The following is a 15,228-nucleotide window of genomic DNA, read 5'->3' as shown; positions in this document are numbered from 1 at the left end:
TTGAACAAAGGCTCTCAGAGTTTGCCTGACAAGATTGTATGTAGGGAAACAGTGTTGTTACCAAGACTCCACTGGAGATGGGCGGCCAAAAATTTTAAACAAAAAAACAAACAAATAATAACTGAGCAATGGAGGGTATTTGGAGCCTTCTGCTTGAGCTGGTACCATTATCAGGCAACTGTGCTGTCCACAAGCAGCAGATAGGCTTACCATAATCATTTAATTTATGTAATGTTTTGCCCTGCCTCTTGCGGAACCAATCCTCATTTCCCAATTGCAACAGTACCGTAATGCCAGCTCCACATCTACAGCAAAAAATCAAATGCACCGCTCCTTGCCTGGTTGCCCCTCTGCTGCTTATCGTTGCAGTAGGCACCAAGGCACACAATTCATGCCCTATTCTCTCCAAAGGTCGGTGCCACAACAAGAGCACGGCTGGAATTGACTCAGGAACTGTCACACTACAGGATACAGTTATATCACAGGTAACTGGATGTTCATTATCCATTTATATCTATTTGAGCTGCAGCACTTACTACAATTACAATGGATTTCTAATGAGAAAAAGCTTTGTCATTACTTAGCTGTAGCTTCACCTCTTGCAGAGGAGGAAACTTAATTATTTTTCCCTGAAAAGCCTCAAAGCTCCCTGTTCATCCAGAGGAATAAAAAATTATGAAAAAAGTAAATAGCTGACTATCCAAGTCAATTTTCATAAATACATTGAAGACATTTAGCAAAATTAACTAGCCTGAATATACATTAAAATGGCACTAGAAGAGAATCCCCTCAAATGGTTGTCAGAGAAGGGTCAACTCTGCTCATTTACCATGATTAAACAACTCTGATTTTGGGATTCAAAGACTGATTGAAGTATACTCAAAATTCAAACATTTGGAACACATTCCTTCCTATAGATTTCAAAGGTCAGGAGGAAAATGTTAAATTACTTTCATATTTGAGCCACCCTGAAAAACAGTTGCTGTGTTAAGGCAACGATGTAAGTGACTAATTTCAGAATCCAACTTTCCATATAGGAAAAGTGCTAAACTGGATGTATGGTAAGCAAAGTATCTAAATCAGGGTTTCTCAATCAGGGTTCCGTGGCACCCTCGGGTTCTGTGAGAGGTGACTAGCGGTTCCATGGGAGATCACGATGTATTTAAACAATTATTTCAAATTTGGGTAACTTCACATTAAAGAGGTAAGTTTCATTCTTTATTTTTAGTTTAAAAGCACTGTTAATGCATATATACAGGCCTACACATGAAACAAATATAGTAATTTTGTAAGTTGTGGCCTATAATTGAGCCTGAATGTGCAGGGATTCCCTGAGGCCTGAAAAATATTTCAAGAGCTCGTCCAGGGTCAAAAAGTTGAGAAAGGCTGATCTAAATTGTCAAAAAGAATACAGGAGTTCTGCTCTTTCTCACAGCCTGCAGCACTGTTTCTCAACCTTGGCGACTGGAAGATGTGTGGACTTCAACTCACAGATTTCCCCAGCTAGCATTCTGGCTGGGGAATTCTGGGAATTGAAGGCCACACATTTTCAAATTGCCATGGTTGAGAAGCACAGGCTGATAACACATATTTGCTTATCATTTACTGTCACCATTACAAGAGCTATAGGAAGGAAAAGCTAGGAGACAGTTGATGAATAATTTTTCTTTGCTCACAACTTCAGATATGCCAGTTTGCCACTGGCAACTTGAGACTTAAAAGAATTTAATAGTGCAATTTAAAATATACTCAGCAAAATGAGGGGTTTCAAACTAGAATGCTAACATTCAGGCTGCAGAATGTCACCTGTGCCTTCAGCCCTGTGCAAATCTGTAGACTGAACTCCAGTTTATAAATTGCCTTCTTGTTGTACAATATGAGTCTCTGATCTTGTGGGAAAACCCCAACATGCCAAGCCTATAAGAAATCAATGCTTGTTGCTCAGCCCCAGTAATTGATTTGTATCTGCTATGCATCTGCTCCCTTTTCTCCTAAATAATGCCTTGGATTACAGTTCCTGGCCCAAGACTAACCTGTTTTTGCAGAATTCAATGTTTTGCCAACACAACATTTCTGCCTGTAGATCTATAATCTACTGAGATCATGAACATTCTGAATTGTGTTTCTGCCTTCTAGAATATTGTCTGTCCTACCCTGTAATGTGTATCTCCAAATCTGATGAGGATTCCTTCCACTTTTTCAGCTGCTCCCCACATTTCCTTCAGCCCCCCTATTTTTTTGTGTTAAATGGTTTGGCCCAACACACAAAAATACTGTTTACCTCGTTCCAGTAGCTTAAGTCACTGCATAGTGACTCTCCTCTTGTTTTATTCTCATATAAGTGTAATGAGGTAGGTCAGACAGAGAAATAATGATTGGCTGTCATCCCCACTGGTTAGATCAGACCAAGAAATCAACTCCACAGAAAAGCTAATACTGCTTTTATTGAGATTTGTTGTATTAATAGAATCTGGTAAGTCTGATTGTGTTGTACCTCCTCCTCCTCCTCATAGTTCAGCTAATTAGGAAATGTCTGTCTGAGCCACTTCCTTACATTATCTAGACATTCTAGCCATGGAAAATGCTTTACCCCCTTGTTGCCTTGACAACAGAGCTTACATGTCTTCATCAAGGTAATTTTCCTTACTCTCTACACTGGCCCATTCTCCAGTAGCTTCACAGCTGAATGAAAACTTGAACTGGGTCTTCCCAATCTTTCATCACACTGGCTCTTGTTGAGCTGAGCAGGGCCACAATTAATGTGTGATCCCTGTGAACAGGTACTGTAGTCCCTAAAGCTAACTCTCTCACTTGGGAGAGCCTTAGGGATAATATAAACATTAAATTAGCTTTGATGGTCTTCTTGAACCATCATATTCTGCTTTCTAAAACTTGCTTCCTTAGCTGTTCCCCCTTAAATCAGACCTATAATTAAAGGACATACTTTGATTCTCCAAATTGTTCAGTCTCAGCAATTTCCAAACACCATATTACTCCCATCAAAATATTTTAGGGTGGAACAAAAGTGTAGCTTAACTAATGAGATTCACCTACAAAATATTACATCTGACAGACCAAAACTGCATGTGCACATTAAAAATAGTATAATGAAAATTGTGTAAGTGCATGCATGGGCATGCTCAAACATCAGCAAGGATAGGAAGGTACAATTCCTCCAATCTTCCATTTCTAAAAAGCATAGTTACTCCAGTATAAAGCTGCCATTTCTTCTCATACTCTCTATTTTCACTCATATTATTTGCTTGTATTTCCAGCAAGCATTTACACATGCTGAAGTAACCTTTTCAAAAGATGTATCTTTATCAAATGCAGCTATATCCCATCACATAATGGTGTGCAAGTTTTTAAATCATTGGTACTCATCAGGCAAAATAAAACAAAGCAAAAAAAGGAAAGGTTTTTGGAAGGAAAGAAACTGGCTGTTATTCATCTGTGAAATGTTGCACTTACTGTAGTCTTACAGCAGCACGTGGTAATATGCAGACCACCTTCCTAGTCTAATTGGAACTAGTCTATCAGGTACTGTTCTCAAGCTGAACTAAGACTGTCCCAAGAGTTGGGACATTTAATATGTTACAATTTCTCTTTCCTTCTGCAACTCCTTTTCTAGTTCTAAAAAAACCCATCTCCTTCTCTTTCCTGTAGCCTATTGATTTAACCATCACAATACTGAGTATGAAAGAACTGCACATTCAGAGCATACAAGTACTCTAGGAATTAGTTATTGTAATATGATGTGTACAAAACACAGTTCTCATATTACAGTAGCAATTAAACTTAGGCGACAAAGGTAGTAGAGCAATTCCATATATAATTTTTCTCCCTCCTAGTTGTAGAACCTCAGGTTATTATACAATGGAATCAAGGGCGAAGAGGCTAGAAGAGAGAAACATAATAGTAGTAGTAGTAGTAGTAGTAGTAATAATAATAATAATAATAATAATAATTTAAACTTGAATGTCACCTGACTCTCAACAACTATGGGTGTTAACAAATGGATTTCACTGCCACAAAATACAGCAAGGGTTCGAACTTAGTTTTAGAAAGAGATTAGACAAATGTATTGATGCCTGATAATCAAGACAGCTGAACACCTAGCCAAAATAGTTAAATTGTCTATTGATGGCCCTCAGTTAGGACTGTTAATAACTCAGTACCTCTGCACATCAGATTCTGGGTCAAACAAGGAGAAAAGTGTTGCATGCATTGTAAATCAGAATATGCTGTATCAGGTTGAACTTTAGACTTATGCCTATACAAAAAAACCCACTAACAAAATAGACAATAATAAAATTAAACACTAAAGAAGATTTTAATGAGTAGTGTTTTTCTTGAGTGCTTAATTTTATTCTTTCATTATCCATTTTATACTTTACTATTATTATCACTACTGCTACTACTGAATATAGTACTCAAATTGACTATGGACTGAATACTTATTAAATTATGGAGATATGTTGATAGAGAAACAGAATGAAAAACAGAGTAAGAAGTCAATGTTCTGATTTTTAAATAACAGTGTTTATTATTTGCTTACCATTTGCTTTCGGTTCTCTACCAGATGGATACCAATAATCCCTAGGAAGGATCCAAAACCAAGCTATGGCAAAAAGCAAATCCACAGAAAACAGGACAAGTTAGCTACATTTATTAGATGCAATCAATTTTGAATAAGCAGAAAAGCAGAGAATGAAAAGAGCCATTCCAGGTAAGTTGAGAACCTGCTTCACATATACAGTATTATCTATAAAGATCTTCATTAAAGAAAAGTATCAGGTTGCAATTGAAAAGTTTATCAAGAGTCTAACAAGGTGGACTAACTTAGGAGAAGGCATTTCCTTATAATAACTTAAAATGGGTTCAGTTAAATAACTATCTATCTGTCCAACTATATATGATAAATATGGTGAGAAATAAATGTAATTTAGGTTTCTTTCAAGAAATAGAATTGAAAACAAAGAATTGGAACATGAACAAAATAGGTTATTTATATTCATTTAACTAATACACAGGTATCCCTGGTTACTAACACGGCATTACAGCATAAAACTATGGATAACAGAATTGAGAATAACCAAATTTCTATGGCGATTAGGGGCTTAAGAGTGGGGTCTATGGTCATTCTGAGCACTTCTTCTCTCTTCCTCCCATATCAATGGTCTGAGCTATGTACCAGTAATTCCTTGCTTCACTGGGTCAGCCTGACAGTAAGACTCCACATGGTTCTTTCACAGTAGCTGGCCTTCTTCTTTGGAACAAATTGCTTGGGTGGCAATGGAAGGAGTCGCTCCACTTTGTACCTCATGGCTCTTGTTAGTTACTCTAATTTGTGTGGAGTTTTGATGATATTGCTAGAATACAAGTGCTGCCTGAAAACCACTCAGGACAATCAGAGCAAGCTGTAAGCAGTCAATAGATAATGCTGGCATCTATCAGCACAACTGAATGCTGCAAGTGATCTGGGAGTAGCACTAGAATCTAGCAGTGGAACTGGACTGAGAGGTCCTTCCACCAAGATCACAGAAGAGCAATACCTAGCAGAGAAGCCATCCTGAGCCATATGGCATGACCATAGCAACTCCCTCCATCACTAGCTAAATTAGTTGCTCTGAAGGCAACTGGTTGCCACAAGGAAATCGCATGGGGCCTTGCAACCTGAGTGACCCAGTGAAATCCTCTTCAACGGAGTGAGAAACAGGAAATGCAAAGAGAGGGACATTGTGCAGATGATCTAACCCTAACCCTTAAGAAACGTCTTCTACAAATACACAAAACTCTGTTCACCATTTGGCATGTACTCAGATTGGGTCTCCATTTATCAACCTAGATATGTGATGCCATGGATAATGAAACTGAGGACACCAGAACTGTCCTTCCTCACAAAGGAGTTCAGAATACAGCAGAACAATTCAAAAACACTTCCCTCTATATTTTTACTTTGCTATCCCACCAAAAAGCTAAAAAGGAAGGAAACACAAAACATGTAGATGTAATCAAATGGTAAAGTAGCAAGACCAGATCATATCCCAGATAGCTGGGTCAAGAAGCTTATTTTTATTGTCTCTCTAAATCACACACACAAACACAAATGTGGAGCCCAGTGGACATTCCCAGGAAAGGAGTCTGATCATCAGAATGCTGACACTGAGAAAACCATCTTTCAAGGAATCACTTCATGGATTATTCACAAGGAGGGCTTATGTGGCCTAAAAAAATACTACAGCAGGCACTCAAAACAGTACTTGGGTCCTAAGATGTTAATGAGTTCTGCTCATTGGGCACATATCAATACTTTGAAGAGGGCCCAATAAATCACAAACAGCCAATGCAATGCCTGGAGCATCTGCAGCTTCCAATCCGTCTTGAAGTGCAGTCCCACCTAAAGTGTATTTCAGGAACGTGTTACTGAGATAACTCATGCCAAGGTTCCGATCCAGGAATAACTCTGGCTGGTGAGCCAGCCAAAACTTGAAAGAAGCATTCCCAATCATGTTTCCATAAAGTCCTACTGTATATATCTTGCCCCAAATTACATTTCAGTGTGTTCAATACAAGGAACGAACTTTCATATTATTTCTTTCATACTTTTTTCTTCCTTTGAGGAAGAAAATGGCTTGCAATTGCCTTCTTTTCTTTCTAGGGCTGAGAGGAGATGACTAGCCCAAGGTTACCCAGTTGGCTTCCATGCCTAAGGCAGGACTAGAACTCAGATTTCCCCACTCCTGGTCCAGTGCTGTAACCCAACTGAGTCTCGGCTCTTTCATACCTACATCCATACTTTCTATTAAGTTAAACTTGGCTGAACTAGGGTTATTGTCAAATTGCACAAACCCTGCATTGGGCAGACATACAGGTACTTGGTTCAGAAATTGCAAGTAAATCACAAAAGGCCAGCCAGCCAGAAATATGGATACAAATAAATAGGCAATGGAAATTACAGCCTATTTATTTATTTGTTTATCAATTCATAATCAAAGAAAGGTTCCTGGAGTTTACAATTAAAACAACATAAAATGTCCAAGTCTTAGCAATAACACAATTATAAAAATACCAGATAAACAGATTTTATTGTTCCCTTGATTAGGATGTATTGTTTCTGGTCCCTTATTTAGTGCACAGTGAATACTGGAAAAACTAAATGCAATGGCTGCTGGACTTACTATTATTCCTGGATAATAGCCTCCCACAGTTACATTTTCAGTTCTTGTGGTTGCTGCAAGGCCTATGGTCAGTATGAAAACAGACACTACCAACAAGGCGACTGTGAACCAAAAAGAGGTTTTCTTTCTTTTTGTGAAGTGCCCTGTGAAAGAACACACATTATAAATTCATATTAAAAATATACAAATCTCAAGGAAGAGGCAAGTCTGCTCCATTCATACACAAACCTCCTAACAAGAAACCTGATGTCAAGCTTCTTAGATAGCCTCATTATTAGAAGTTGCTATTTCTAAGCTTATATAAACCTAATTTCAAAGATAAGAAGATACTTATAATAATTAGGTTCTCACACAGAAGCACATTGGATTAGGAGGTTTTTTCCTGCTGAAGTTTGTCATCCCTTGATAGTACTGACAATTACTGGGCTGCCCAACTCTAGCAGAGCACTAGATCAGCCAGGTTGAAGGATTCTGGGAGTTGAAGGCCACACATCTTAAACTTGCCAAGCTTGGGAAATAGTGTACTAGATGATGTGAAAGAAATATGGAACAATCTACTGCCCTCTAGTGGTCATCCTGATTTTGCTGGCCACATAAGGCCTACCGTTGCTTGCCACTGCTAAACAGGACCACAGCTAAACTGGGTGAAATCATTCTTTCTCTGCCATCCCTTTCCATTTCTCCCTCCCTCTTCAAAACATAACCTCTGTCTCTCTTTCTTGGACACCTCTTCCTTCTCAACCAGGAGGTTGCTGGAAAAGGGACAAATAATTTTGCTCTAAGTTTGAACTAACCTTTCTTAAATGACTTCTGAAATTAGGCTAAGAATCAGACCTTGGACAGTTCTGTTCCAGGACACTTCATTGTGTAATGCAAGGTATCTGTGATGTATTATTTTTTTCTTTCCTTTTGCTGAAAGGGTACACAAGGGAAACTGGAACAGTGTCATAATGCCAGAGGTGAGGCTAATGCTTTCCTTGTTTCTTAAGATACCATGATACCTCTAAATCTGCTGTTTGTGTGAAAGGGGGAAACATCCAAGGATGTTTCACCACAAATAGGCCCTTTCTATCAGAGGTCATAAGCCAAGGGCTCTATGTACCGTGAATCAAGTGCAGGGTTTTAACTTTAAAAAAAGTATTCAGTAATTTCATTAAAAATTAAGGAAGGAAAGCATGCCTAGCACAGTTTCTGGAATTTTTTCCAATCCCTTTATCAGCGATGGCTGAAGGAGGTGACTATATTTTCTTCTTTGTAGTGAAGTAACTGTGTTGTATCTCTATGTATATTTCCATCCTCTCTTCATGTTGTACCTTTCTGTTTATGTCTACACTGCCTGAGGATGGACAGCATGCACTTTGCTCTGGATCACATGACTGGGAGGAAGGAGGAAGAGACATTAAAATGGAGTACATTTCTGAGCCACTACCCAACTACATCTTTCATGGGGATCCAGTGGGGAAATGGTTTCTGAAATGTATTTTTTCTGCAACCCCTGCAAGTCCGAATCCTACTCATTTTCAAAGTCAGTTTTTCTACTGCTGGCTTCTTCCCCTGCAGAAAATTTAATCCTGTCCTGTTCAGTTTGTCAAGAATTATATGCTGATGGACAAACAGACAGATTCTTGATGGACAGTCTTTACACAATTTCCTTTCAACATTCTTTTAGTTTGGAAATAATTAAAACATGGTGACCCATGGCTAACCCAAGATAGTTGGATGGAGAGGAATGTCTGTTTCACAAGTTTTATATAAGTGAGTTTAGTTTCAGACACCGGAGGCAAATGTAGTATTAACTGTTAAGAAGCACAAGAAATAAATAGCTTGTTAAAAAAATAACAATCTTTGCTTTGACGTTTTAGACTCATAATCTTATGCAAACTTTCTTTGGAAAAAGGACCCATTGAGTCAATAGGATTTACTTCTCAATAAACAGAAAAGGTTGTGTTGCGAATAGTTATTACCAGAGTATTAGCATTTGCAGCGTGAAAGGAAGCCATTTAAGCATTACATCTAGACCTACAGATTAAATTTATCTTCATTCTTTCTTTAAAACTGGGGGGAAAAAACAGCTGGGGTGGCAGTTTAAACAAAATGATGGCTGGGGAAGTCTCTAAACCATTCTCTGTTTGTCATTATTAAAAAAAAATAAAAATTAGAAATCCACAAATCTATTAATTTCATCATCAGGTTAGCTTAGGTTATTTGAGACAGAATCAAAAGACCTTAAGAAAGGTTAACCCCCTCCTTACCCACTGTTTTCCTATTATAAACATCCTTTTCCAAGCTGTTTTCCTTTCTATTTAAATATTATTAGAAAATTACTGCCTATATTTACATGGAATATTTAGTTAGGCTCTGGAGAAAGTAATATTTCACCTAAGGAGAAGCAGGATTTTGGTGAGAAACAAAAGTTGTGTTATATTCTCAAAAGATCTCCTTAGAAATTTTTAGCACACTTCCTGTTCCCTTCATACAAGGTTTTCAGTCAATGCACCAGATTCAAATTTGAACTTTCAGATGCCTAATCAAATCATAAATTAACAAAGAAAAGAATATTTGGGGTCCTGTACATATTTCCATGACAAATCATCTGGATTTACTTTTGAGTAAACATGCACAAGATTAGGCTGTGCAAAAAACATAATACCATGAGATACAGAAAGTAGGTGATGTGTTATAAAAGGTTATCCTACTGGGGCATATCAAAGCCAGATTTTGCACTTCCTGCATATTGTATTGTGTTCCCTTGAAAAGAGTGCTAAGTGTTTAATCATTGATGATACAACTGGGCAGCAGAGTTTAATGTGCAATGTTGATAATAACAAAATTCTTTTAAAAAGAATTTCATTTTTACCAATCTTACACATTAAATAGCCAATATTTGGCAGTAAGAAGATCATACGTTAGCTGAATTCTCTAAAATAGCAGATTATTAATTAGTACCATCATACTTTACTGCTTTATTGTTTGTAGATTGTTTTAACCTGCTTTTATTTTAACAAAACATGAAGGTAAATGAAATATGGTAGTTCACATGCTGAAAAGAGATATTGGACCTGCTTTTAACCGTTGTTTCCTCTGATTAAGTGCTCAACTTATCCAAAGTGCAGAAAAACTATCAACCAGGTTCTACTTCAAATCTCAATACAATAATCTCTATCAATATGAGTTCTCAGTTTATTAAGCATGTATGTAATAGAACTGTCTTTTGTATATGATGCCTTGTTGCTTCTTGAATTTTAAGGTAAGGGAGCACTGATTTGATCTTTTCAATAATTTAACAGTCATATAATATCACTGTGACTTTATAGCTTTGGTGTCTATTGCTTGACTAATAAATGATTAAATAATGGGTTAAAATAACAGAATGCTCATCTGTCTTTATTTCTTAGTTTTAATGAAAACTTTAATGAAAGACTAATTACCTTGACAGAAAGAGTGTTCTGTGTTAAGGTTTTCATTTCTTTTGGGGTTGACCTAGTGTTAATTCAGTAACTACTCCATAATAAAGTAATTGCAGCACCTTATTTTCAAAGATACATTATATTAGCTACAATTAATATTAGGGAAGCAATAAAATACTTGACCTGCTTTTCATTTTCATTATTCTTAAAAAGACAAGATGAAGAGTCCAGGGCTGAAAATAGCTAAGGAAGAATATGTTACTGAACAGGTAATTTAAGACAGCTAAAATGGGAACATAAATCCAGTTATCAGATGGATATTATAACAGCAATGGCCAAAATTGGGCAACTAAAATCAAGAAGGAAAAATCCAAAACAAAAATAGGCAGGATTTAATTTTTTTAAGAAATTAAGAAAAAGGAAGCACATGACCAAAAGACACAAAGATAAGCCAATGAGGACTCAGCATCTATAGAGCTACAGTAATTTGTCTGTTGGAGATGATAATGATGATGATGAAGTACTAACCACATCTGACACTAGCTAGATGTTAACCAAGGTTGGGCAGATGTTGCCACATATAAATATTTAAATCTAACGTATTGTGAAGCAGAAAATCATAATTTTATGTACACCTCCACAGTAACAGCCTTCTAATTTCCTCACATTTCTCCCTCTCACAAACAGAATAATGCCCCATCTTAAAGCATACATCATTGGAATAAGTTCTCTGAAAAACACTGGTATCTATTTCCACGGACCTAACTTCAGAATTCAGGTAATTTGGGAGGAAATTCCATTAGTGTCAGTACAATTATAATTCTACGAAGATGACATGACTCAAGACTGAATTTAACTGGAGGTATTCCAAAGAGAACCTTTATATTCCAAACAAAGTAGCCTATGTCTGTTCTTTTCTCTTAAGATTCTCATAATTTTGGGTATTGTGTGTCATAATTTAAGCTGCTATTTAACAAAGTAATAATAAAGTAAGGTTTCACTAAACATGAAGCAATTTAAGTAATTAAACCCAGTACCAGCATTGTACAATAAACTACTAAATATGCAACATATTTCAGGAAGACTACTTTATTCCACAAGTCCAAAGGAAAACCAGAAGTCCTGATCAGAATTCTTGTGCTGCTATTTTAATTTTTGCTTAATTAATTTAAATCAGAGCTGAGACCTGCTTCCTTGGTTGTTCATTTCCAGTCCTGCTTGCTACATAATTCTGACACTGATATATGAAGTTCAGCCAGGTTCATACAACATACAAAGACAGCTGACACATTACTCAAGATGGCTATTCCCATGCCTTGTGTCTGAACGCTACGCACTTCTCTTGAGTATATATTTGGGGCTTCATCTAACTTTATGGAAGTGAACACCATTTGCCATACAGGGTGCTGCTACAGCAGGAAAGCGATGGATACAAAAACTGCTCTGCCAGTGAATTCTGTTTGTGGTAATGAATGGCCAGTCTTAGCTACAACCCATATACTTCTCTATAAGTGAGAGATAAAATGAATAGACAGACAGACAGATAATCATGAGTAGAAACATGAACTATGCTGTCACTCTACAAGCTACCTGAAACCAGTATCTGAACGTATTTCAAATCTGATCACAATCATTAAAAAAAATCTCTTGTGACTTCTCTGGAACATTGAAAACTACATGTGAGCCTTCAAGCATGTTGCTTATATGTGAATCCATCTATGGAGAAACACTGTTTGAATGAAGAGGTATTTGTGAGAAGTGAAAGGAAGGCTTCCGCATGCAAATGTTGCTGCCAACCTACATATGCAACTTAAATCATTGCCTTTGTAAATACTGCTTTTATATTATACTTTATTTGCTCCCCTGTTTAGTTTTATATATTATACTTTATTCTTTCCCTTACTAGTTTTAAGCCTTCAGTTTCTTTGAGTTGTTGTATATAAAACCTTGTATGGATTTTTATTTTATTATGAATTTACTTGGTTATTTGTAATTGTTTCTATTATCTTTTTAAATTACAATATTTATTGCTGCTTATCTGATACATTTGGGCACTTTCTTATGGAAAGGTGGTATGCAAATAAAAAATGGTCATAATGATACATTTAAGGGGTAAAATAGAATGCTTGAGAATAATCAGGCGCACTCATAAAAACCCATGTAAAACATTTAACCATGTCACAATATTCAGCAAAGGACTAATGAAGTGGCAAAGAAGCAAAATCCCTAACCATTAAAAATCTTAGCTTGGCAAGCTTTTCTAATGACCAACTTCCCCAAATTTATCTTAGCAACATACTGATCAGCTATAATAAGCAGCAAGGCTTCTTCACAAGGCCTCCACATTTTTAGAATATACTTGTATTTTTTTAACCAGCTAAGCAATCCCAGCTTTTATGACGGGAACTTCAGGAGGGCACACAAGGAATGAATCTCTGATTAGATATTTTTCTTTATATACATATTTTGAGATGATGGGTATGTACACTGCTGGCCTTTCATGACAGAAGTTACAGTCTGATGGCATGATCTTTGGCTAGAAGAGAAGAGGCAGATCTTTGGGCGGGGGACTCATATGCAAGACTTCCCAAAGTCTGATCAAGGGCAAATCTCCAAAAGTTCTTTTAAGAAGCCACTGGATACCAAAGTAATTGAGGTGGAGGTGAGATTAAATCCATATTTAAATGCACAATTTGGGGGGGGGGTATGACACTAACGGGGGGATTTATGAGGCTTCCTTTTGTAAAAATGTTTACTTGAAATTGAAGCAGAGCTTAAAGTGCAGCCTTAATACTGGTAATACTCTATCTGCAAATTCTTGCAAGCTAAAGTGAACCAGGGCTCCACTCTGTGTGCACTTTCTTCTGAACACGCATCTCGTGGTCATGTGAATTCTCTCTGATGTGGGGAGGGGGGGAAAGTACACGGCGGCGCCCTTTAATAGTTTCTGGACTGTAGCTGGCTCTGGGGAATGTGAGGCGGGAGGGGAGGGAAGGGTCCCCAGTGTGTAAAATCTCACCTAAGCGACCACAGAAGGAAAGAACCCCGCACGCTAACGCCCTCGCGCCATACACTGTTTGCCCCTTCAGAAAGAACACCCCCGTCCCGAGGGGCGCCCCGAGGCAGGGCGCCCCGAAACCCCAAACCCGCGAGGAAATGGCCCGCCGGGCTCGGCTCTCTTACCTGCGGGGTCCAGCATGGCTAAAGGATCGGTAGAGGCAGGGGCAGCGGAAGGCTGCATCCGCCCAGCGACGGTGGGACCCAGCCGGCAGGATGCAGAGCCCGTCCCCGGGCATCGACCGACCGGTCTTGCGAAGATAAGGCGGGAGTCGTAGAAGGCAGGGCAGAGGAGGCGCCGCCGGAGCCCGAGGGAGGAGCGAAGGTGGCCTTTCGAGGTTACCAAGGGCGAGCACTCGCCAGCCTCGCTTAAGGCTCAGTGCGCCTTAAGGCTGCGCTCCAGCGTCGGGGAGCAGAAGGCAAGAGCGTCGGCTTTAGCCCTGCGAACGAACGCGACCCCTTCTTTTTAGCGACAGAAGCAAGAATGTGACCGGAGGGGATTCTTTAGCGGGGGGTAGGGGGAGACAGCGGAAAAGCGGGAAGGGGCGACTGTAAGCTACAATTAATGCCAGAAGTACTGGAGTGGGAAACGTTAGAGGAAAAAACGAGAGAGTGATTTAAGAACTAACCCTTTAACTATTACACCTTTATTAAATCTTTAACACCTAAAAAGCACCCGGAACAAGACAAAACAGACCGGTACACCATGGGAATCATTGTTCGGAGCAACAGTCCTGATTTCCGAAAATATCTTGGAATGTCCACCTACATTCCTGCCAAACACGCTACTTGTGTAGCTCTGGAAGGCCTTGATATAGGCTATTTCCCCACCAGAGCATCTTCATATCAACACCCAGACATCTCTGAAGTGATACAGCCTGTCCCCGTTATGCTTGTTTTGGCACAGGGATGGCTGGATGACTCTACAAGATCCTCTAATTCACTAGTGGGAAAACTACCATAATATGACCTAAAACCTCTGTAGAAGCAACTTTCTACTAACCCTTTGGGCAAAAGCTTGTATTTTGAGAAATGACCTACAATGACAACTTCTCAGCCAACCAAGCCCACCAGTGAGTGATTTTTGTTTGTGTGTGTGTACCTTCGAATCAGTGTTGACTCCTGGTGGCTGACTGGACAAATCCCTGCAGTATTCTTGGCAAAATTTCAGAAGTGGTTTGCCCTTGCCTTCTTCCTGGGGCAGAGAGAGGGACTGGCCCAAGTCACCTGTTGGCTTCTTGCCTAAGGCAGGATTAGAACTCATGGTCTCCTGGTTTCTAGCCTGGCACCTTAACCACCCACCCAATATAAACTGGGTCTTAGTGAGTGATTGGGGATATATAATACTCAAAGTATCTTCAGGAAGCATATTCCCCTATCTATTCTAGGCAAAGGTCCATAGTTTGGAAATATGAGCCACTGTGACTTCTGAGCTGTCACATCAACAAACCCACTTATCATGTGCAGCTGGACAGGCCCGATGCAAAAAGAAAGCTGAAACTTCTATAGGAAACATGTTCTGTTCCATATTCTGGACAAAAGCTTCGTATTTCAGCAAGGGACTCAGAAGATCCACTTCCCGT

General features: G+C 38.7%; 1 protein-coding gene across 4 annotated transcripts in view; it reads right to left on the bottom strand.

Annotated features, from left to right (window-relative positions):
- Positions 1 to 13,880, bottom strand: part of TMEM255B (transmembrane protein 255B) — a 47,131-nt gene extending 33,251 nt beyond the window's left edge. For 2 of the 4 annotated variants that reach the window (XM_063304887.1, XM_063304888.1), the window contains exons 1-3: positions 13,772 to 13,880; positions 7,182 to 7,324; positions 4,559 to 4,621 (exon numbers count right to left, since the gene is read on the bottom strand). In XM_063304887.1, the coding sequence (XP_063160957.1) occupies positions 4,559 to 4,621; positions 7,182 to 7,324; positions 13,772 to 13,829 (264 nt within the window). In that variant the 5' untranslated portion in view covers positions 13,830 to 13,880. The remainder of the gene's footprint in view (positions 1 to 4,558; positions 4,622 to 7,181; positions 7,325 to 13,771) is intronic. The other 2 variants (XM_063304889.1, XM_063304890.1) reach the window with 1 other exon arrangement.
- Positions 13,881 to 15,228: the final 1,348 nt, after the last annotated feature.

Source organism: Candoia aspera, chromosome 5 (genome assembly GCF_035149785.1).
Source record: "Candoia aspera isolate rCanAsp1 chromosome 5, rCanAsp1.hap2, whole genome shotgun sequence".
Taxonomy (NCBI): Eukaryota; Metazoa; Chordata; class Lepidosauria; order Squamata; family Boidae; genus Candoia; species Candoia aspera.
The sequence above is the reverse complement of the archived record's forward strand: the minus strand, read 5'-3'. Positions and strand labels throughout refer to the sequence as shown.